Genomic DNA, 23,764 nt, shown 5'->3' on the forward strand with positions numbered 1-23,764 from the left:
CTCGCCCTTTGTCTCTCTTTGTGCAGTGTCATCTTAGGGATTTGTGGGGTCCAGGGAATGACATATTTCAACTGTTTTTGTAATACAGTTAGCACAAAAGTGAACGATGAAATTAAAAGCTGTTATGAACAAGGGACCCCATAATATGTTTTGCATTGGCCCCAAAAATCCTTAAAATTACACTGTTTTACTGATGGAAATAGGGAACTCAGCTGGAAAATTATAAAAGACAATATTCCAAGGAACTGACTACACCCATGTGTTTATTGATCTTCTGAGATTTTCTTCCTTGCTACGCCATCCTCTGGGATGTGTGCTGATCTGATGCAATCTCAGATTTATAAATTTTTGTAAATCTGGGATTGCTTCGAATCCATGGATGGATGAACAGGAACACCCAAGCACCACCCATGGAACATTCGCCACTTCGAATTGTAACATAATACAGCGGAAGCCAATCGATTGTGTTACATTTCTTTACGAAGCCACACAAGGTGGTGCAACTCCCCCCTTACGTGAAATTGTAAATCTGAATTAAGGGATTGCACTGCTTTGGATCACCTTGTGTGATACAAGGACAATGCAACTCCTTGACAAATCTGCTCCCCAGTCTTTAATCTATAAAAGATAAAGATAAAAGATATAAAGATAACTGTCTTCATCCAAAAGGAGACTTGATCTAGGCACTTTCAAAGATATCATAGGCTGCCTTGCATTTCTTTACGCAGATTTGTACCTGGGTGTGATAAGTCCTTATTGAGACTTATCTCATGATTTCCTAGTACATAATCCTATGGGAGCATGCACATTTTCAAGAGCAGTGCAGAGAGAAATGATCCCTGTGGGACTCAGCTTTGCACTCTTCAGAAGAATGCCATTAATGATCCTCAGTATATTTGATGGCTTTGCTTGTGAAGAAACAATCACATTCTAAGAACACTCTCTGATATCCCCACCTATTCCTTGACTACACTGTTTTGCTAACAATGGTTTGGCATAAAGTAGAAATCTTAGCTTCAAGGGCCTGTTTACATTAAAGGTAGTGATGTGTGGTCAGGTAATGCAATTCTTGATTTGTATACAAATGCATTAGGACTATTTTACAATAACTTTGCACTGATGCAAAAGAACAAGAAATAGGGCAAATCTATGTGCACATGTTTGCTGTTTCTATAATATGGAAAAGAGCAGAGAGTATTTGCATGATGGCAAATCCGGCACAAAATGATGTCCCATTACTCTTGGTGGGTTTACATGATGGGACGTATAGAGAAAAGAAGAGACCTAGATATTGCGACGTTTGATCCTTTTTACGCCCACAATGATTAATTTCCCAAAAATATGCCATATATGTTTAACAGTGGTGCTGCAACTAATTTCTCATCTTTGCTGTTTGGCAATTACCTTTATGCAATATGGACAAGGTATGTTGTGTCCCCAATTACACACGGAGAAAATAGTAGAATTTGTTATTGCCACAAGTGCAAGGTTTCTATATCGTGGTCCCTGGGCCTACATATTAATTAGTTTACCCAATTCTTCAACACTATATACGACCATGTAGAGTTCAGTATAGAGGTGAAGGATCTGGGATGTAAATGGTCCAACTCTGCATCACTGGACCACACATTTTGACCGTGCACGCCTAAGTACTATCAATAGTTGTACAGATCTAAGCACAGCCCCTGTGCAGCTCACCCGCTACTGTACTAGCCTCCTACACATTCAATAATCACCAGACATAGGTCAATAAATACATGTCTAATAAGAAGTGTTGTCATAATATTTATGCTCTGCCCCTGTTTTTAAAGTCAGCAAGATCTCATTTGAAAGGCTTGTGTGTTCTCAACATTTGTAAGTTTACAATTCTTTTTTTTTCTTTTTTTTTGTAGTATAATGGCTCAAGGCCGAGAGAGGAATGGGAGATGTGGCACCCCACCCTGATCGCCGAAGCCCTCTTTGCAATATCCAACATTCTGAGCTCCCTTCGCCTCATCTCCCTGTTCACCGCTAACTCTCACCTGGGCCCGCTGCAGATCTCCCTGGGCCGCATGCTGCTGGACATCCTCAAGTTCCTCTTCATCTACTGCCTGGTGCTCCTCGCTTTCGCCAATGGGCTCAACCAGCTTTACTTCTACTACGAGACCAGTGCCTCAGAGGAGCCCAACAACTGCAAGGGAATCCGCTGCGAGAAGCAGAACAATGCATTCTCAACGTAAGTCTTCTCCAGTTATCAATAGATGGTTCTTTTGCCGAAGGGCCCAATTCACAAAGCTACTTAAGCAAATATGTCAATCCTAGGTGTGCAAACAGCATCATTTTGGAGTTCAAAGTCAAGTTAGTGGTTTTCACACTCGTGAATGAATGACACACCCATAAAAATTACAACTGTGGCCCTTATTTTGTGTGGCCCATTAATTCTGAACAGTTCGCTAACAGGAGTTCCCCGGCACACTGAATTATAAATTATTTGTGTTTCACTTGGAAATTTCGGCAAATGAAAACAACCAAAATCTTAGTAGGAAACACTGATTTCCCTCCTCCCCCCCTTTTAATCATCAGAGTCTTATAATCTGTAATTTCACCACCATTGCATTTACCTACAACCTGGTAAATGTAGTTCCAGGGGGTTTGTGGAGGGTGGATTTTAGCCCTCCTTTATTGCATAATTTTAAAAGGAAGTACATCTCCTCACAAGTGTGTTGAGCGTATTACAGGGTGGGTACACCTGCACATAGTGGTGAGCAACCATAAACTTGTAAATTTGTTAATATTCGCAAACCTTTTGCAGTTAACTTCTAACCTACAGAGGAGCACAGGCCACTTCTACAGATATATATGCACAGGAATAGGTACAAAGATAAAAATTATATAATGCTTTGAAACTGCATGTTATTTTATGCATGGCCTTCACCAAGCGTATTATTGATGTTGTAAGAAGACCTTGTGCACTAACTTCAGACATTAGTGAAACAGTGAACTATAAGAGATGAAAAGAGCAACGCCACTCTCTGTGGCCATTCAACTGTACAGCATGCAGGTACCTGCTTTTTTTGGAAACCATGTTGTAAATATCAGAAGACATACTCTTAGGTAGGGGCAGCTCCTCCATTAGGGTGGAGGAGAGTCCCACCCCCAACCGGCAGCAGAAGCTGCAAGCCTTACAGAAAAAATTGATAATAAACTATGTTTATTATCCTTTGGTTCAGAAAGGGGGTGACGAGCAGTAAGCAGGAATGCACAACACTCTTGCTCAGAGCGCATGTGTGTTTGGCCGGCCATCTTGGGCCGGCCAAACAAACATGTGCACTGTGCTCTCTCCAGCCCAGCACTGTGTTGCCGGGCTGGAGTGAGCATGCACAGGCTCTCAGTCTGCCTTGGAGCGCCCTGGCTGGGTGCTCCCAGACAGTTCTGATGCTGCTCCGAGCAGCGTCAGGATTGGCCGCAGGGCAGGCTGGGAGCTTGTGCCTGCAGCGACGATGGAAAGGGGAGTGGCGCGGGTTGGCGGATCGGGTACGTTTTTTATTTTGTTTATTAAATGTACCCCCTGCTCCCTTTTGCCCATCTCCCCCCCCTCCTTGCACTGCACCTGCCCTTGCTAGCGCAGCGAGCCGCGACTGCTCTTAGGGACAGTTATGTACTACAACCCATGTGTAAACAGAGGTTTACACATTTGTGTAATGCATTCCGATAATCATGGGGTGTGTTGAATACGTCAACTTTTATTTAAATTTCAGCAAGTCAAGCCTGCTGAGATTTAACAGGGGAAAAACGTAGGGTGTTTACGGTATCATGATGATTTTGGTGTATTAAACACTAAAATCCACACGCTGTTCCCCACCAACTCGTAATAGGGTATCCCAGGGTAGTGTCATTGATCAGGTGCAGTAAATAGCACCTAAACTCATAATCAGGCCCAGAGTGGGAAAACAGAAGTATGGACACGGCTAAATAAAGTTCTTAAACTTCTGGTGGAGACATTCACTTGCATGTTATGACTACTATGAAACGCTAATGCAATAAATAACACAAAGGAGCACGGCTTGGATTTCCAGTAACTCAAAGGCTGGATTAGGTAAAAACCTCATCAGTGGCCGAATGGTGTATGGGCCTGTGGGAGAAAAACAACCATAGCAAAGGGGGACGATCCAAAGCCACTGTCTGTATGTTTTTTTTGTTTATCAATAAGCTCTGGCCTTTAGTTAAAGCCGGCTCTTGCCAGACCCAAAAATCTACCAGTGCCCTCAGAAGCTCTTTAAAATGTGTCTCTGCGCGTTGCGGCCATAGATTGTCCACAATTATAGTACTAGTGGGCGCCAAGACCCAAGGCTGACAACACACATTCAGTGGAATAAGTCTATTTTAGGTAATAGGCAAGAGAAACACATTTACAAGCAAACAGGGTCTAAAGTTTCTATAATTTTATTAGCTATGGGAGGCTCATATCAGACTCTGGAATTTAAAAATAGCCAGAGGCATGCTCAGGGGGTGTGTGCAGTAGGCGCCTGCATCACCCAGCACACAGACAGCCCTTCTCAGCGCTGGATTCGGTTTCTGGAGCATGTAACTTTAAAATGAAAGCTTTCTGACAACTTTTTCTCATAAAATGAAAGTTTCAGATCAGAGGATAGAGTTGAATTATCCTTGGAATGCCTCAGTTCTCTGGAAATCTATATGTAATGTAAAAGAGGAATTTTGATAATCTTCCCAGACAGTATGTCTCTGTCCTTTCTTCTAACTGCAGGTTTGGAGGGACTAACATCACTCCCAACTAGTGTGCGTATGTTTAGGGTACACATCGCACACATCTGTACGTATAGCAACAGAATGCTGTATATTAAATGGGACGCTAGGAGAGGATACAAGATCATGTGCATCAATTGGGAAAATTCACGTATTAACTATTAAATTACATTTCAGACATATGCCTTATGTCTCACAGTCATTTCTTAAAACTGGGAGAAGCACACACGAGTGTAATTCTAAAGATGTGTACATTCAGTGGAAAAGAGAAAGTGTGCTCAAGTTGTTAAAACTGGAGCTTTGTGGTAATCCTTAGCCTGTCCAGACTTTAGATTTCATTTGAAGTGTCCCTGTTTCTTTAATACTAATGTGCCTTTAAGACCCTCTAATAATTTTTGATACATTGGCATGATATGTGCACGACTAGGACACTGATGTAACATTAGGTGGAAAGCGAGAGACCAGCATCCTGCGGTAAGGGGATCCTGCAGGTGATTGGATCCAGGAACGACTCATTGGAAGAAGGAAAGGGCCATCAGCACCAGCCTCCAGAGAAGTACGGAAGAGGGTAGGACTCAAAAACAGCAACAAACAAGGTTGTTCAATAATGGAAAACGCATCCATTGAATGCTCATCTTATGAGGGTCACATGGAAGATCGCTCGGCAACAGAAGTCAGAACCACTGTGTGCTAGCAGCCACTATGATGTTATAATTCTGGCACGCGCAGTGTTGTATGCCGTGGCCTCATTTCACATCAGGTTTGTATGCAGCGACCTCATTTCTGATCAGGATCTTCCCCGAACCTCTCGTCGGGGGGCTGTGTAACTGGCATCGTGATATTTCCCACGGGCTCCACCGTGCCTCTCTTTTCCCTTGAAAAATTACATTCACAAGAGTTGCATGTCTAACCTCACCCATCATCAATATTGCCAAAAAGTGGCAGTGAGGCCCCAAGTGCACACACTATCAGACACACACAACAATGTGCGTGCAGGTGTTTGTTAGGTGCTTCCACCCGAGGCCACGCAAAAGTGATGGATGGAAATGTCCCTTCAGAACGGTGAACGCATGCATCCCTCAACGCTTTTCATCCCTATCCGGCTGTATCTGTGATGTGCAGCATGCATCCGCATTGCACCGCGAGCTGTGGTACCCGCGCCTGCATCCCAGTGCCACTTACAATGGTTGATTGAGAGAAAGGAAAAGAATAGGACTGGACAATGTCTAGAATAAACAGAAGTGGTTAAAGTTCTTTCAGATATTTCCATTAGTCACTTTTATGCTGCCTAAGTCACCCTGACCCTGCGCTCTAGAGTTAAGGCCACATTCGGCCTAAGAGGCCGCTGTGCCACAGAATCCAGCTGTGCCCTGCAGATGTGGGGGGCGAATAAGGCTAAATTGTACCTGGGCTGCTTGTCATTATGTTCATCTAGGACCTGGCCAACCAGTTCAGAGGTCAGACTATCCCTGAGCGCTGGGACAAAGGTTGGTCTCTGTTTACAATGGCACAGATTAGATAAAAACGATGGAATATCGTAAATCAAGGCAATTACCAGCAGCTCAGATAAAGTCTACCTTTCTATGGTGATTGTGTTTTTCTCAGTTTTCATACAATTTTCCGAGCGTCCTCAACAGAAAAGGTGCCGACACTCATTACAGCTCGCAAAAGCCCCCTTCCCGCTGTCTGTTTAAGAAACTGTGAATTATAGGGGACCAGAGGAATAAACATTTTCTAGTGCACTTTGCACCACAGTGCCTTCCATTAAAATACAGTCCCGTGGTTTTAGCCACCACTTTGTCACACTATAGAGCTATTAACAGGATGAAATACATCAGTAACTCAGCTCCAGTATAATTTGTATTTGGGCGATAGAACTACATTTAAAGTGGGACTGCCTAAAATAGTGCCATTCTTCTGAACTGCTGCCTAAAGCTTTTAAAGCTCAATCATTTCTTTTTATTTTATGTTAACATTCAGTGATCCTGCAAAGTATTGTTGGCACTTGAAGTAAATAAGCACAGTCTGCAGATTCACAGCATACAAAAATCTGATCTTTAAATTTCTATCAATTTACATATTTGTTACGTTTTTTTGGGGCCTGGCGCAAATTAATTTCATTATAACATATCGTATTTGTATTCCCTTTCAGTATCTTTGCTGTAATTGCATTTCAGAATATGTCTTCAGCTTGAGAGCACCAGGATCCCATGGAAAGAAAACACAAGAGGGCCTATTGAAGGAATGCAGTCAGATAAAGACAGAACTTCATGTGATCACTTCTATGCTTTGGTATTTGCACTAAGTTTCAGAGAAGGGAGCCCTCTGCAGCAAACATATTTATGTTGAAGCAGAGTTTTGAGATGTTGCAACACAACAAGTCATTTACACTACTGGCACAAGTGACTGTAAAAAAGTGACTGTGAAAACCTGATTTCAGATCTGCCACTGCAGCTCTGCACTTCTGTGAGAAATGCTAGCTACAAGTGCCACAAGCCAAAATATCTTTTATACAGTTTGAAAAGCCTACTTTTTACTATAGTCCCCCATAATTAGCGCCTCGAAGTCCGCAGCATCTGGAAACATAATGTGCAGAACATGCCTAATATTTAGCTTGGTATATCTCTGTAACGACAAGATACAAAAAAGTCATTTCACTACACAAAATACCTTTTCCTTTGGAAAAAATAGCTTGTAAATGAATGAATGAATGACGTCACGTGTAGAGTGCAACAGCTACTCAGAAAGAGTATCCTGGCGCTAAAACGTGCGAACGTGTAGGAATAGACGGAAGTTACTGGCTAAGGAGATACGTTTTCAATGATTTGTGAAAAGCAAATTGACTTTCTAAGTTCCTGAGCTGCATTGGGAGGAAATTCCATCATTTGTCCGAATGGACCAAAAAAGAGGCACCGCCACTTGAAGTTTTTTGAATAGTAAGGCTAAGGAAATATCTAGAAATCATTCACATTTTAGAATATCTATCAAAAATCAAAGTTAACGTTGAACATATTTTGTTAAATATGCTGCAAAGGTATCTTCATATGTATGTGTTTGTCTCTGCTTAAGAATCCTGAAAGTAGTAGACCAGATCTGATAGTTTCTCCTCCTTGCAGTAACAGTAATTAGCATACTGATTAGGTGTGCAAAGGCCTTCCTAGGACAGGACAATAGAGAGGACGCTCCTAGCAAGAAGGCTGGAGAGAGTGTAATGTCCACTTATCTTGAAATGTGGAGTGACCAGGAACAAACACTATCAAAAAGTACCAGGCTGGAGCCTGGCCGTTTCACCTGCCTACACAAAACAGGAAATTGGTGTGAGGAAGGCATTCCACGGGGGGAGGGGCATGCCAAGAAGACTTGTCACTCGCCTAGCATTTGTTTTCAGTGGATGTTTACTTGAGTCCCTAGAACACCCTCTGGTTGGGGATGCAGAGAGATGCACAGTTCCCCAAAGGTTCTGTCATTTTGGAGGAGCCCAGAACTGTGATTTCTGGGACTGATGTGCAATAAGGCAAGAGGAAGTGTTGCGAAAGAAGGCAGGCAGGACTTAGGGAATTCTGTTAGCATCAGATCAGGAGTTATCACTAATCCCTAGCAGCGGTGGCTGGTGACCATTAAAAGTGGTGGAGTGCAATCCTTGGCTTGAATTCCAATGAGTGAGACTGGCTCACTTACTTGGAGGGATCAAGGGGTTCGCTGACACTTGCTGTAGTCAGTCTTAATCTCTCACTTATTCTCACCCAGATTTAGGGGGTTATTCTAACTTTGGAGGAGGTGTTAATCCGTCCCAAAAGTGACGGAAAAGTGACGGATTTACCACCAGCCGTATTACGAGTCCATTATATCCTATGGAACTCGTAATACGGCTGGTGGTATATCCGTCACTTTACCGTCACTTTTGGGACGGATTAACACTCATCCAAAGTTAGAATAACCCCCTTAGTCATAAATCACTTTTACTTACTCTCAGTTTAATTGATTCATGCAGTCTCATTCGGACCCATTCAGGCCCACTGATTTTAAGTGATTTTGGTTGACTCAATCCAACTCTGTCTCCCTTAGTCTCACTTAGTCTCACTCAGTTTCACTCTGATTCACTCATTCTCACTTAGTTTCCCTGAGTCTCCTGAGGACTCGCTTGTTCTCCCTGATTCACTCAGTCCCTCTCACTTTAATTCACTCAATTTCACTGTGACTCACTCATACTCAATCAGTTCCACTCATTCCCACTCAGTCCCACTCATTATGATTCACACAATGTCACTCCGACTCACTCAGTTTCACTGAGACTCACTCAGTTTCACTCCGTCTCATTTATTCCTCCTTAGTCTCACTCATACTCACCTAATTTTCCTGATTCTACTAAGAACTCACTCATCCTCCATGATTCACTCAGTTCTATTCATTCTGATTCAATCTCACTCATTTACACTCAGTCCCACTCATTCCGACTCACTCAGTCTCATGGTGACTCAGTCTTAATCATTCACAGTCAGCCTCAGTCATGTGCACTCAATCTCACTCATTCTCACTGAAACACTCAGTCACACTCATTTTGATTCACTCTGACCCACTCATAACCAGACTCACTGATTCACACTCATTCTGACTCAGGCACAATCATGATGACTCAGTCTGACTCAGTCTGCCTCACTCTCACACTGACTCACTCTGTCCCACTCATTCTCTGACCCACTCAGACTTGACTCACTCAGTCTTACACACATAGTAACATTCAGTTACACTCACTGTCATTCTCCCTCACTCAATCATTCTCATTTGCACTCAATCTTTATGCCACTCATTGACCTCACTTTGACTCACTCCTTCCCTGACACTCTCACTTTTACTCCCACATATGCACATAGACTCACAGACATGCTCACATATACACACTCTCACAAGCACAGACTCTCACACATGCATACACAATATTTCAAAGCATTTTTAACTCACCTTGCTGTCTCTGCAGGTCTCGTTTCGAGTCCTGCTGCTTCTTTCAGCTTCTGTCACTTGAACCTCAAACCTGCGCAGTCACAGATTCGAGTTTTCAGTCTCTGCTCATTCACCCCACCCTTTCCCAACTCTGTGACGAGTTGGGACAGCGTGGGGTGACTGGCTGAGTGACATGTAGCCACAGGCACTGCAGGGCTTAAGCCCACAATGCCCGTGGTGAACTTTATCTGTGACGCTTCGACTGGTCACAGACTGGGAGGAACTGAGGCGTGCCAGGGGCCTGAGGCCAGGGCTGGGGGATTCACCGGCCCTAGACAGTCTCTGATGGCTGATGCAGGTGCCTTTATGCGCCGGCGCCAGACATCAGATATTCTCTCTACCAGAGCTGACTAGGGCTGCTAGAGAGCATTTTCTGTTGATACAAGGAGTGAATAAAAGATTTATATTCACTCTTGGTACAACAAAGCAGGGGGGGCGTAGCCCCGTAGCCCTAATAAGAAAACCCCCTCTGATCCCTAATCAGTATACATGATAAAAACTAACTTCCCACCACCACCAGATATGAGGAAGTGGGGCTGAAGATACTACTTCAAACTTGGGGACTGCAGGGGAGTGGTACTTCAAACCTGCTCAGGTTGAGTTTCATTAAAGGAAGGAAGGGCTGTCAATTCCAGCATAATGTCGACTCTATGTAGACTAAGGCTTCACATGTGTGGTGAATACACTATGGGGGTCATTATGACCCCGGTGATTGGCAGAACACTGGCAGTAATACCGCCAACAGGCTGGCGGTGTTCCGCCAGCGTATTATGACTGTGGCGCATTCGCCACGGTCATACCACTGGTCCCGCCAGTATACCACCAGGCTTCAGCCGGGCGGTCATAATCCTCAGGGCAACCACCAGCCTGTCCATGGCGGTAAACACCGCCATGGAAAGGCTGGTGGTAAGGGGGACTCGGGGTGCCCCTGGGGGCCCCTGCACTGCCCATGCACTTAGCATGGGCAGTGCAGGGGCCCCCAGGCATAGCCCCATCACGCATTTCCGTCCGCTGGCCCAGCGGAAAGGTCATAATAGGGGGCCAAGCATACTGCCAGCACTGGCGGTATGTTGGCTCCCGCGGCTTCGGCGGTCTTTTTATAAGACCGCCGAAGTCATAATGAGGGCCTATATAACAGCATCCTGAAATCTAACTACAATTTCCAGTTAAGTATGCACTACATAGGGCCTGATTTAGAACTCAGTGGACGGGTTACTCCGTCACAACGGTGACGGATATCCCGTCTGCCTAAATTTAAATCCCATTATACTCAATGGGATTTAGATTTCGGCAGACAGGATATCAGTAACCCGTCTGCTGAGTTCTAAATCAGGCTCGTAGTCTGGAAAGATGGCAGCCATTTTGGGAAATACGGAAGAGTGTACTACTCCTGTTGGATTCTGAGAACAAGATTAAAACATCCTCCCCCTAGATCACAAATCGTCAGAAAAGAAAAACAGAAGGGGAAGGAGTGAAAACCGAATTCCTACTTCACCCTTGTATCTCAGCACTGGAGATGATCCCAAGAGTGACACTATCGAGCCTCCTGTTTTCTCAGTGACTGAAAAGGCTGAAGATGGGCAACTGGGTAAAGGATGTGCAGAGGAACAGTGGAGCCTTGGCTGGAGCGAAGAGTTGGGCCTGCCTCCCAGTACTGAACTGTTGCCCGGATCCTAGGATCCGAAACAATTCTTTGGGGGCCTCAAAAGTGACGAGAAAGAAGTAAAAAAACAACATTTAGTTCCATAACCTTATAAAGGAACTTGGCCTTCGGCCTTATTCCTGTGCATGGAACTCCTCAGTGACTTGCAATATCCTTTTAATGGATGACAAGGGGTACTTTATCTCTTATATTATATTTCTAGAGTACTCCATGCCCCTGGTGAGGCTGCTAGGAGCTTCTATTTGCATCAGTACCAGGCCTCTCTCTCAGAGTGCGTGGTTGGGTGGTTCTTGGATGTAACATGTCCTAAGCGCCAATTGCTGATTGAGGAGCGTGGGGTTCAGAGACATGCTCTAAACAAGGCACAGCTGCACCCATGGGCGTAAGCATGGAATGTTACAGAGACTGGGATATTTATTGTCTCACTGGTGGAATGTGGCATTTAATTATCCCAACACAATAGAGCTCGTGCAGCCTGCCATGAAGGGCGCGCACATATCTGAGAATGCACATATCTGAGAATGTCGTCTCTGGGCATCAAAGAAAAACGTTTGCAGTACTCTGAAATTGCTGCTAATGTTCCCTGCATTTCCTTTCAGTTAGCTTTCATTTTCCATTTCTCAGAAAGAGGCTTAAATAGGCTGGCAGTACTCGTGCACATCCGTAGATGCTTTGAAGGGTGCATTAAACAAAGTGGCTTTTTCAGAAAATTAAAAATAGCCTACTACGATTATTTTGTACATGCAATCTAGGCCACGGGGGTACCTTCTGCAATATAAATTCGTATCATTCTAATTCTTCTCCAAAGCTGGGCTCAATATCCTTGGAGAAGCATTCTGCACGCCCAGCCTACTGAAAAGTAATATGCCTTTGAGACAACTAGATTGTGTGGAGACATTTATAATTTAACTCGCTTATCTACAAAAATGAATATTCTATCAGCCCGCTGGAATTCTGTATATGAAAATCCACTGAAGTAGAGCCTGACGCCAAATTTCTTTAGTAACAAGAAAAAGCCTTGCCACACTAATATGTCATCTCTTATTGCCTACATTGTTGACTTTTTCTTTTCTCCAAACGTTGGTGTAGAGATGTTTTAGCCTAAAAGAGGACCGCCTTATCTTGCGCCATGACACCCATGCCAGTCTTAAAACCAGAATTAGAACCTTTATTTGAGTCAATGGCAATACAAAGAAGGGAGTGGTGATGAATATCAGACCCTAGGTACGGCAACCATATTTGGACAAGAAAGAGAAGTTTACAAACCAGTTGTAAGAAAGTGGATTATTATTTGGAGTGGGTGACTGCCCACCTCAAGAAACAACACCATAACAGCACTACTGGTGAACACTCAAAGTCACTAAATTAACCTGAGCTCAACTCCCCAGTAGCTATGGCACAGGGCAGAAGAGGTTTAACTTAGAGCGATGTTTTAAGAATTTACCCAGTACCAAAGCAATACAAAAAAGTGACACCACCAATCACTACAATCACAAACAGAATTAAAGAAATAGAGCAAACTGTAATTACCAAAATGCCACCAAAACAATAAAACTCCAGTGATAGGAATCATAGGTGTATATTTTGAAATATGTCAGTAGAAATAGCGCAAAAAAACACAAAATGCCAATGATAGCCTGTGGACGTTGTAGACCCAGTGGTGCTGGAACATTTTTCAGTCATGGCATGCTGCCGGTGTTGGATAGAGCAGAGCACACTGTCACAAGTACATTACTAAAGCATGGTGTTGTAGCAGACTGTCATTTACAGACAGCAAATTGTCCATTTAAATGAGGACTAAAGGGCATATTTATGAGCCCCTTGCGTCACCATTGCATCACTTTTTGTGACGCAATGGCGGCACAAACCTTGAACTCATTTCTGTGAAGCCAATGGGAAGCCACTTTGCGTGGCTTTGAATGGCCCGATGGATATGGAGTAAGGCAAGGCAGTGCAAATCGCAGTGTTGCATTCCTCTGCGCAAGTAAGGCGTTTCATGGGCATTGCGTTAGGTGTTCCACGCAACACCCATGGATTTTGACGCATCCCCAGATTTACAAGAGCTTGTAAACCTGGGGATGCGCTCAAAACCTTACACCTCCCCTGGGGAGGAGCAATAGGGAAAAATATCTTTATTTCTCCTAGTTTTCCCTTTTTATATGAGGAAAAAAGCCTCCTAGGATTGTTTTTGTGCAGCAAGGTCGCCGCCCTGTACAAAAAACATCCTGCCGAAAACACAGACACTCTTGTACCGTGGTGAAAAGGTGCCTATGTTGGTGCGAGCAGCCAAATCGTCACCAGTGCAGTGGGAAAGGACAGGAACGCACTGTGTTGAATAGATATGGTGCATTCCTGCCCTTTCTCTTTGACGCAAGGCAGTGCTGCGCAACCCTGTGTCAAAAGCCCATAAATATGGGCCTACATTTGCACAGACCTACAGTTTTCCTGATAAAGCGTATAAATGAAAATGTGTCAAAATTGGGTTTCAGCAAATATTTGTCATTTGCACATCACCACGTAAAGTGTCTCAATTTGTTTTGATCCTAGTTAAACCTTTGTTTCCATCACACTTCAGAATTAGAAAAAAAAACTCTTGATGTGTCCTTTCTTAATGGGTTATTTTTAAATATTTGTAGAGTTCGTTTACATATATTTACATTCTGTTGTGTGTTAGAAGAAAATGCCATCCTACAGTATAGATTGTCACATGGTTCACTTTATAAGTCTAACACTTTACAGTAAGAGAAAGAAAAGTAAACACCAGTCTCAATGTTTAAAGAATAAGCAGCAAGAGTGACATTAACCTCTGTCTGAACGCACAGCAAATATGTCAAGATAAAAAGGAATTCTAAATTATCTTTAATGCTCTTTCACATTTGGAGCTCCAGCCTGGTTATTTTGGGGGTTCCCCAGTACCTCTACTCGCACTGACTTTGACAGATGAGGACCTACGCACAATTCGAGGCCGACCAAGATAGAGAGCTAGTTGGATACAGTAAGTGGATTTGTTCCGGTGAAAGTCGCAAGTTTGAAAACGTCTCAAGTTCCATTTCAGAAAATGGCTTTGTCACTTTTTTGGAAAAAAAACATTGACATTTCTTGTTAAGTCCCAAAACAGAAAAAACACGTTTTCACTTTCTGCTCCCAGAGCAGGCCACTGCTAAAATTGTAGCCACTGATGTGGAACCAGAGGCTGGATACTTGATGCAGGTCGGCACCACTCAAGCTCTAGAGATTTTTTCACTGAAAATTGTTTTGGAAGTCCCAAAGCAGAATGGGGCGTGGCCATTTTTTTTTTTTTAGAAGTGCTGGGAGCCTTTACTGGAAAGAAGCTGAAGTTCCATAGGCATTGATCAGCTAGTCAAATACTTTTTCCCCGCAGGTCTCTCTGGAACGCTGGAGTAAGTGTTTTCAGACACAAGGTTCAGTCCTCTTTTGATCTCCTGCAGGTCCAGAAAGTGTTCTAAAGATGGTGCCTTGAAGTGCCATACTTATACCTGGAACCAGCTAGTACATGGGGGTGACCTTGGCCAAGAGGTTCCCTGGAGCAGCCACACTCACTTTTACAACAATTCCAGTTTGCCTTACTGTAAACAATTCCACAGTGTCACTCGCTCTGAAATTCCAACACAGAGAACCCCCAATCCTCTTGTTCAGAGCCTGTGTGCTTACCCAGAGGTGTGGTCAAGGTAATAGCCCCCTCTTCTGTGGTCACTCATAATGGATTCTGGGGGTCGCAGGCCTCCCACTGGGTGTGATATCAGCCTGACTCGGGGGCAAAGACTGAAGTCTTTCCAGGTATCACATGGCAGTTATTTGTGACAGTGCAGGCCCCTTTGATGTTAATGAAGTTCATGGGTCCACCTTAAAGGGTTTTCCTGTAAGGGGAAGAAAAAAAGTCTTCCTAGGTCTTTGTCTCTGTTCTGGGAGCATTTTTCAACACCACATTCAGACTCAGCAGTGGCACAAAAGCGAATACAAATTCATCCCCAGCACCCTCAGGCAGGGTTAACGTAACTTTCTAAAAGTTACATTTCCAATGTACTTAATCAAGATCTGACTTCACCAGTAGTTTAAGTTTTTATCAAATATAAAAATATGTCTATAAATGGAGTCTGTAGCTGTTACAGTTCAAAATGTGTACGTTATAGTAAGGGTCACTGGAATTATGCGGTAGGAGAGGGTCAAATTATGCAGCAGAGTTGAGCTAATTACGTAGCAACAAAAGGCAAATTATGCAGTATAATGCAGCACATTTTGTGATAGTATTACATCGTTATTTTGTCATTTTTGCACTTGTTAACACGTTCTGAGTGTTGATTGCACCTCACCCAGTTTAACATCAAAATATAGCAATAAGCAGCAGGTGGCCAGTACGAAGGGCCTTCTGCTGCATGGAAATACATTTAGTTTTTAGTATCTTTTGAACCGTTTGAGCTAGACTTTTTTTGGGTTAAAATCCCCAGATTATGCAGTAGATTATGGATTAATTGGCAAATGCAGAAAATCTATAATAAAGCAAAAAACGCTGCAGCCACACAATTGGATAATTTCAGTGGCACTGATTGTAGTGCATAATCTATACTTTGAGATTTTCTATATGACAGTTACAGCTTGACCAGTGATAATGTCATTTTGAGTCATTGAAAATAATCATGCCCACTTTACCTTCCATGAATTACCCATGATGTACTCATGGCAGGGGGAATGCAGTAAGGGAGTTGACAGAAACAAATCTGCTCAATCAACGAGCAAGGACATAGCCATGTTGAAGCTGCATTCCAAGCCTAATGCAGGGACACAGTAGGCTCCAGGGCAGGTTCAAATGGATATGTTGGTTGAGTAGGGAGCCAAACGTAACCTATTTCATTATTAAAAGGTATGGAAACCCGTGCAGGCAGTAAAACCTCTACAACAGATACCTAATGATGTTTATCAGGATAGCACCTCTTTTAAAGAAACAGGGCCCGTCCCTCCTTGAAGTTCTCCTCTAACAACCATTGATCCTCAGAGTGAAATAGACTACCAAACCCACACGAAGCAATCAAACACATCACAACACAACCGACAAGAGGTGGACCTTATACTTACAAAAAAGTATAAAAAGAAAGGAAACAGAGCAATACTCAAGGAGGCATAGGACGGGGCGAGCCTTGAATGATGACTTCTCTCTTTCTCTTCTGCCCTGCAGGAAGTAGGTTTTGGACGTAGAACAGCAAGGCAACCTCTAAGAGATAAAGGGAGCAGGGACAACTCCTTTCCTTCTCTTCTGATGTGTATGTGATGGTCCTATATCACAAGGAATTCTAAAAGAGGAAACCACTTCTACTCTAAACCACAAAAACTAGGAGGACCAAGAATTGAACAGTATGAATGAAGATTTTAGGAATAAAATAAACAGTGTCTTCTGTGAAGAAATATATTAAGGAAACTATATGAATCTGACATCCAAAATCCATCATATGGTATGAAGTTGATACCTATGAAGTAAAAGGACCATATCTCTGCATTAAATAAATAAAAAAGATTATTTTCAAGATAATCCTTCTCCTGTCAGCTTGGACCCCCAGAGCCTACACATACCTTTCAAAATCTCCCTTGTTACAACCACTCTTCTCATTTTGCAAAAACAGAAGTGGCCAATCAACAGTGGGATTGTCTACTTTCTGAGACAAAGTGATCCAATTAGTGGCAGTAAACAGATTAGTTAGGACAGCTTGACCCTAATGAAATCCAATTGAAGAACGATTCACTATTGAATGCATCTCAGTTCATTCTTGGAGGGACTTCAGAATTAGTTCAGAGCTGCTAGACATCAATAACATAAGAGAAATAGCTTTACTCTTTTTGTCTCACTAGCTAAACAGCACTGTAACTAACACTTTTATATATAGTTAGAGTGGGATTTGGGTCTACCTCTTGTTTATGATTGGAAGGCTTTCTTGCCTATTTCGGTTCCTTGCTACTGATGCAGGGGCTGTCCATCCTCTTCTTGTGTTTGATCCACCCCTGAAGCATTTTACTTTTACAGTATTTTTTATTGGATCATTGTATCCTTTCACTGCTGACATCAGAGAACTATTTTCCTCTTTGCATGCTTGTGTAGCATGTGGCTTTTAACACTTATTGGGAGTGCACAGCCTTCTGCTTCCTCTTGCTCCTCATTCTCCTTGCTCTCTGACTGCTCACTTATGCCTCTTACTCCCTTTAATTCCTAAGTTTTAACGTTCATCTTCTGCACACTTGTCGCCAGATGCTGAGGATCAATTTCAGATACCTTACCAGAAATGCACAACATGACCAGACCTCCAGACTTCCTGTCACCACCAATCATTCAATCAATCAAGTGGTATTTGCAGAGCGTGGCTTGTCACCCGCAAGGCTACGGAGATGCTTGCTGTAGATCTCAATTGAAAACCCAGGTCTTGAGCCCCTTCCTGAAGTCAGTCAGCAAGGGGTAGGCGCAGAGGTGGAGGTGTTCCAGGCTTTGGCGGCGAGATGGGAGAAGGAGCACCCTCCGGGCTGCAGTGGCATATGTGAGAGATCTGTGTGAGGGTGAGGTGTGCAGAGCAGAGGTTCCTGAGGGAATGGTGGAAGTGCAGATGGTGGTTCAAGTAGGCTGGTCCTTGGTCGTGGAGGACTTTGTAGGCATGGGTCAGGATCTTGAAGTGGCATCTCTTCTGGACTGGGAGCCAGTGGAGGTCCTTCAGGTGCTGGTGATGTGGGTTCTCTTGGGCTGGTTGAGGGTCAGTCTTGCAACTGCGTTCTGGATAGTCTGGAGCCTTTGCATGAGTTTGGTGGAGGTGCCTGCATAGAGTGTTGCCGCAGTCCAGTCAGCTGCTGATGAGGGCATGTTTTACTATCTTTCTGGTGTTGATGCAGAGCCACTTGAAGATTTTGCGGAGCATGTGGAAGCAGGTTGAGGAGCTAGCTTTGATTTGATGTTTAATGGAGAATTTGCTGTCTAGGATAATGCCAAGGTTGCGTGTGGTCTTTCGGTGTGGGGTTGAGTCCGAGTTCAGACGGCCACCAGGCGTTGTTCCAGAAGGCGGTGTGTTTGCTGAAGGTGAGAACTTCCATCTTGTCCGTGTTGAGTTTGAGGCAGTTGTCCTTCATCCATGCTGAGATGTTCTTCCTGCAGTTGTGGAAGTTAGTCTTTGTTGAGGTGGGGTCGGCAGAGAGCGATACGACGAGCTGTTTGTCGTCAGCGTAGGATATGATGTTAATGTGAGATCTGACGATGTCTGTGAATGGTGTCATGTAGACGGTGAAGTGTTGGGCTGAGGGATGATCCCTGGAGAATGCTGCAGATGTTGTACTGGCTGGCTTGCGATGTGGAGAGAGGGAGGCAGACTTTCTGGGTGTGTCCTGTGAGAAAGGATGCCATCCATCTAAGCATGTTTTCTGTTATGCCAGTCTAGCGTAGGCGATTAATGAGTGTGTGGTGGGAGACTGTGCTGTTATGATGATCAGAGCTGTCTGACTGCTGTGGTTGGTTCTGAATCCTTATTGGCAGGGGTCAAGTGGGTTGTTTTTCTCCAGGTGTTCAATGAGTTTAAGGTTGATGGTCTTCTCCAGGACTTTGACAGGGAACGGAAGACGTGAGATGGGACAGGAGCCTGGAGTTCGTTGGGGTCTGCCGAGGATTTCTTGAGGAGGGGCCTGACCTCGGCGTAATTCCAGGCATCGGGAAAGGTTAGCAAGGCATTGATGAGGGTGGTGAGGTAGTGGCTGATATTGTCTCTTCTGAGGTTGAAGAGTCAGTAGGGGCAGAGTTGGTGGGTGCCCCAGCATGGATGGAGTTCATAAGGGTGTTTGTGTTCAATGAGCTGAGTTGTTTCCAAGCGATAAGCAGGTGGCCGGCTGAAGGGGTTGGATGGTTGAGGATGGACGTTCTTATAGATGGTTGCTATCTTGTTATGGGAATGGTTTGTGAGTGTGTCTCAGAGTTCCTCTGATACGTGGAAGGAGTTTTCGGTGGCTGCAGGGCAGGTGAACTCTCTGACAATGTTGAAGAATTCCTTGGCTTTATTTGGCACTGGTTTTGATCCAGTGTATCAGGGCCTCCCTCTTTGCCACTCTGATCTGTCGATAGTCGTCATTGAGGGCTAATTTGAAAGTGGCTCTGTTGATTTGGTTCCTGCTGGTGCGTCATATTCTTTTAAGCTGTTTGCACCCGTGTTTCGATGTGCTGAGTTCCGGGGTGTACCAGTTGGCTTGTTTAGAGCGTTTGTGTGTTTTGGCTAGTGAGTTGGGAGGGACTTGGTCAGCGGCACTGGTGATCCAGTTGTTGAAGTTCTGCATTGTGTGGTCCAGGTTGGTGGTGTATTTTGGCTGTGTGGTGCCGAGGACTTCAGTCCATTGTTGCTGAGTGACCTTGGACCAGCTGCGGAAGGGGTGCTGTAATGATTGGGTACGGTGCAGGCATGTCCAGTGATGGTGAAGTGGACAATGGAGTGGCCCGACCAGATGTCATCTGAGGTGTGGTTGTATCTGATTCTGTAGCTAGATGTGAAGATGGGGTTCAGCGTGGGGTCAGTGACTAGCTACTTGGGGAAGATGTCCAATCTTTCCAGGAGGTCAGTGGAGATGGTGTCGGTGGGGTTGCCTAGGTGGAAGTTGAGGTCTCTCAGGAAGATATAGTGATTGGATTTGATGGCGGGTGGGGTGATGAAATCAGGGATGACGTTGCTGATTCCGATCCGTGGTCCCTGCAGTTTTTGTCTGTGTGTATGTAAAATTTCCTGATGAAATCCAAATGACATCTCGCAATACCCGACTTTAAACACCTGTACCCAACTATTTATAAGAAAATATATTTATTAGAGGCATATAACACCCCCCCACCCCCGAAGCTTTGCCCCTGCTTGAGAAGGACTCAAGTTTTAAGGGAACTGGTACAGTTTCTGCACATTGTCTCCCCTCTCGTCCGATGCTGCAGTTCGGTCAAGACTACTGATTATGATCCGCAGGGAAAGACTGAACCATCCAGCACAGACCCAGAGCTCCAGGATTGCCTCACATCTGTGGCAGGCTCTGGGAGAACTGTGCCCACCATTTCTCACAGCTCCAAACCAGAAGCATCCATTAGGATTTCAGTATGACTTGAATACAGGACACTAGAAGGGACTTTGCTTGCTCCTGCTTTGCTATATCTTGTCAGCTGGTAACGTCTAGATGAGTCCTGACCTTTAGTGGGAAACCTCCTTATGGGATGACTGGCTGCTCCCTTTAGAGGCGCCATATTGGCTCCAACTGATACCAGTGGCAATATTGTATACCATCGTGGAAAGCCATTGTTTTAGCAGACTGCTCTCAAAGGTCTGTTCATTTATAGTTCTTGTGGCTCCGTGATATACACTTCTCCTCATACTCTTATGCATCATTCTAGTTCCTATATGTTAGCCTGGCAAATCCTCAATCCTCAAATCAACATTTTTCTGTAGATAATTTGGTGATTTCCATAGATGATGTACTAAACCGAACAAGACCTCCAGCTGACCTCTCGGGACTGGACTGGACTACAGCCAGAACGGCTGGATGAAATTACACCAAATTTGATAGCAAAGTAGCTTTTGGTCCAGAAAGCATGCTTTTTGTGATTTGGTGTAAAACCGTCAGTAGTTTTTGAGTTATTAAAGGAAAAATAAAACTGTATAATTGGGGACGCAGATCCTCTGCGAATCCATGTGCCAAAGTAGGGCCCTGACTGCCTGGCCGCAACCCGAGCGAAAAGTTATCACTGCCATTTTGTTTATCAGCTTGGTGTGGGGACGGAATAAAAGTGAAAAGTGAGATAAGGGGTGAGGATAGCGGTATCTTGACCCCCATAGGATAGGTTGAGCGCGCAAAAATGCCCCAAATCTAAAAAAAAAACAATTGGCCAATCTGTGGACCCGCAGATCCACCGCTGGTCTCAACATGCCCCACACGGTGTACATTTGCAATGGATCCACAGATCTGGGTGCAAATGGTAAAAAAAAATACACACACTCACTCAGCATGTGAGGTGTTGGTCAGGCCCTGTGGTGTGGGACTGGATGCATTCAGGGTGTTGGCTCCAGGTCCTGGCCATAGGACAGACCCTGCGGCTAACCCCCCGTTGTGCACAGCCCATGGCCATGCCAGGCATAGGACTGGATACATGCAGGGGGTTGGCCTCAGGGCCTGGCATGGAGGTGGCAGCACATCAGGGGTTGGCCGCAGGCCTGGCCTATGGCCAGGTCCTGTGGCCAATCCCCCACTATGCACAACCAAAGGCTGTGTGTGCTGTGGGACTGGATGTATGTTGGGGGTTGACAGCAGGGCCTAACTGCAGCCAACCCCCCCCCCCCTACTGAGCAGGCCATGCGGAGCATGGAGTTGACAGCACATGGGGGCAGGTCTGGCCCTGTTACCAACCCCCGCTGCATTAAAAAAGCAGAGAAATTCACTGAAAAATCAAAGGTTACATGGACGTTACAATTAGAAATTCACTGAAAAAAAACAGAGGTTACAGGGACATTATAGTTAGGTTGTGAATGTACATGCACAAAACCATAGAAATTCATCTGTTATAGTTATTTCAAGTCACTATAACTTGTGCCCTAGCGCTATATATATATATATATATATATATATGTATGTATATATATACATATATATATGTTATACCTATTGGCAACTGCCAGTAGGTAGTTATAGTTGGGACCTAGTTTCCACAGGAAAAAGCTTTTTTTTGACTTACCTATATCTTTGGCACCATTTGACAAATCTTCACAAAATGTTCTCAAAACAGTGTTCTAAAGGGTCTTGAGGCACATGGAAAGTTTCAGGATGATCCGTCAAGCAGGGGCCAAGAAAAAGGTCCGGGTCAAAAAAAGTGTGTTTCCAATGTTAATTCACATAGGGTATTTAGACATGACTACAGCCTGAACCGCTGAACGAAATTACACCAAATTTGGCATTTGGCAAGAAGCAAGATCTGTGTGCCTAGACTGTGCTTTTTGTAATTTGGTTTAAATCTGTTTTAGAGATATTAAAGGTAAAATAATATAGATATCTAGGGACACAGAGGATCTGTGGATCCAACTTTTCCCTTGCTGATATCTGATTTGCTGCTAACACTTCAACAAGGAATTGTTAGCAGCTATTCTGGGACTCATAAAACATTTTTTTTTTAAAGAAAAGAGGCCAGGGTAGGGATACCCTGAGCCCCTAGCCTTGGTCCAGGGGCTCCCCCATGGGCCCCACCAGGACTAAAAAGCATTAAAAAAAAAACTGAAAAATCCTTGGATGGAGCTGCAGATTTTTCTGAGATTCTTTTTTCCCACGCTCTTCATTTATTTTGTACCCAGGTGGGCCAGGGGCATTGCAGGCTGATAAAAAGAGGGGACGCATAAAGCACCCATCCTAGGGCTTTTAGTAACCCTGGACACCACCACCTCCCTGAGGCTAAGATTCAAAAATATGCGGGAGCAACGCGGCCCCTTGCACCCCAGCCACCACCTCCCCGGGGCAAGATAAATTAATATCCCCGGGGCTAGGTCTGCATTATAAACGCACTCCTTTTAAATGCAATGCATCATGCCCTATGAGGCTTTAGGCCTCCCATAGATACAAAGCAGTACTAACGGCAGCATCATTTGAGGTACTAATGGCAGCATCATTCAACATTTGTGGAAAAATAGCTATATTGTGTCATAAGTGGATTCAACCCAGCACCAAGCCCCAGTATATGCCCCAGTATAACCAAAGGAGGTGTAATGTGCAGGAACAGCCCCAACAAACCCATGAATCCACACAGACCAAAACCAGATCCACCAAACTAGAACCAAATGAAACGAGGTGCAAACAATGAGCAAACAAATCGCAAGATATTTCCCTTTGTAACAGGTAATTTCCACAAAATGTCCCTTTTGATGCAGTTTACCTCTAGCCATTTGACATATATTTGAAATTTACATGCCAGCTTTTAGCATCACCCTAAATTACAGCATTTTTACAAAAAGCGATGTTGATGACATCATCAACACGTGATCCCTTATAAATAAGGCCCAGCTCAAGTGCCTTTATGCACAGGTTAGCTATGCTTATGCACAAAACACATATGTATGCTTCACCATGTAACTATTATTATACACATATATATAGCTCTTAAATTAAATCAATCTCTTCCCTCCACATGCTTTCAAGACTCTTACCTCTTACCATCCAATTTATCCCTCTAACAGGCACACCCACACACACATGCCCACCACTCCCAGTAACATCTCACATCTTCTCACCCAGATGTTCTTTTAAGGTTCTTTTGGGGTCCACAGCTCACCCCAAGGGTCCAGAAGTTCTGTGATGGTCCTTGGGAAGTGCAGATCCCCTCCA

At 44.2% G+C, this 23,764-nt stretch overlaps 1 protein-coding gene across 1 annotated transcript in view; it reads left to right on the forward strand.

The window, feature by feature from the left end:
* The window catches only part of TRPC5 (transient receptor potential cation channel subfamily C member 5), a 961,283-nt gene that overhangs the window by 707,003 nt on the left and 230,516 nt on the right, over window positions 1-23,764 (forward strand). The window contains exon 6 of the mRNA XM_069211163.1: window positions 1,893-2,215. Coding sequence (XP_069067264.1) covers window positions 1,893-2,215 — 323 coding nt within the window. The remainder of the gene's footprint in view (window positions 1-1,892; window positions 2,216-23,764) is intronic.

This window comes from Pleurodeles waltl, chromosome 2_1 (assembly GCF_031143425.1).
Source record: "Pleurodeles waltl isolate 20211129_DDA chromosome 2_1, aPleWal1.hap1.20221129, whole genome shotgun sequence".
Classification (NCBI taxonomy): domain Eukaryota; kingdom Metazoa; phylum Chordata; class Amphibia; order Caudata; family Salamandridae; genus Pleurodeles; species Pleurodeles waltl.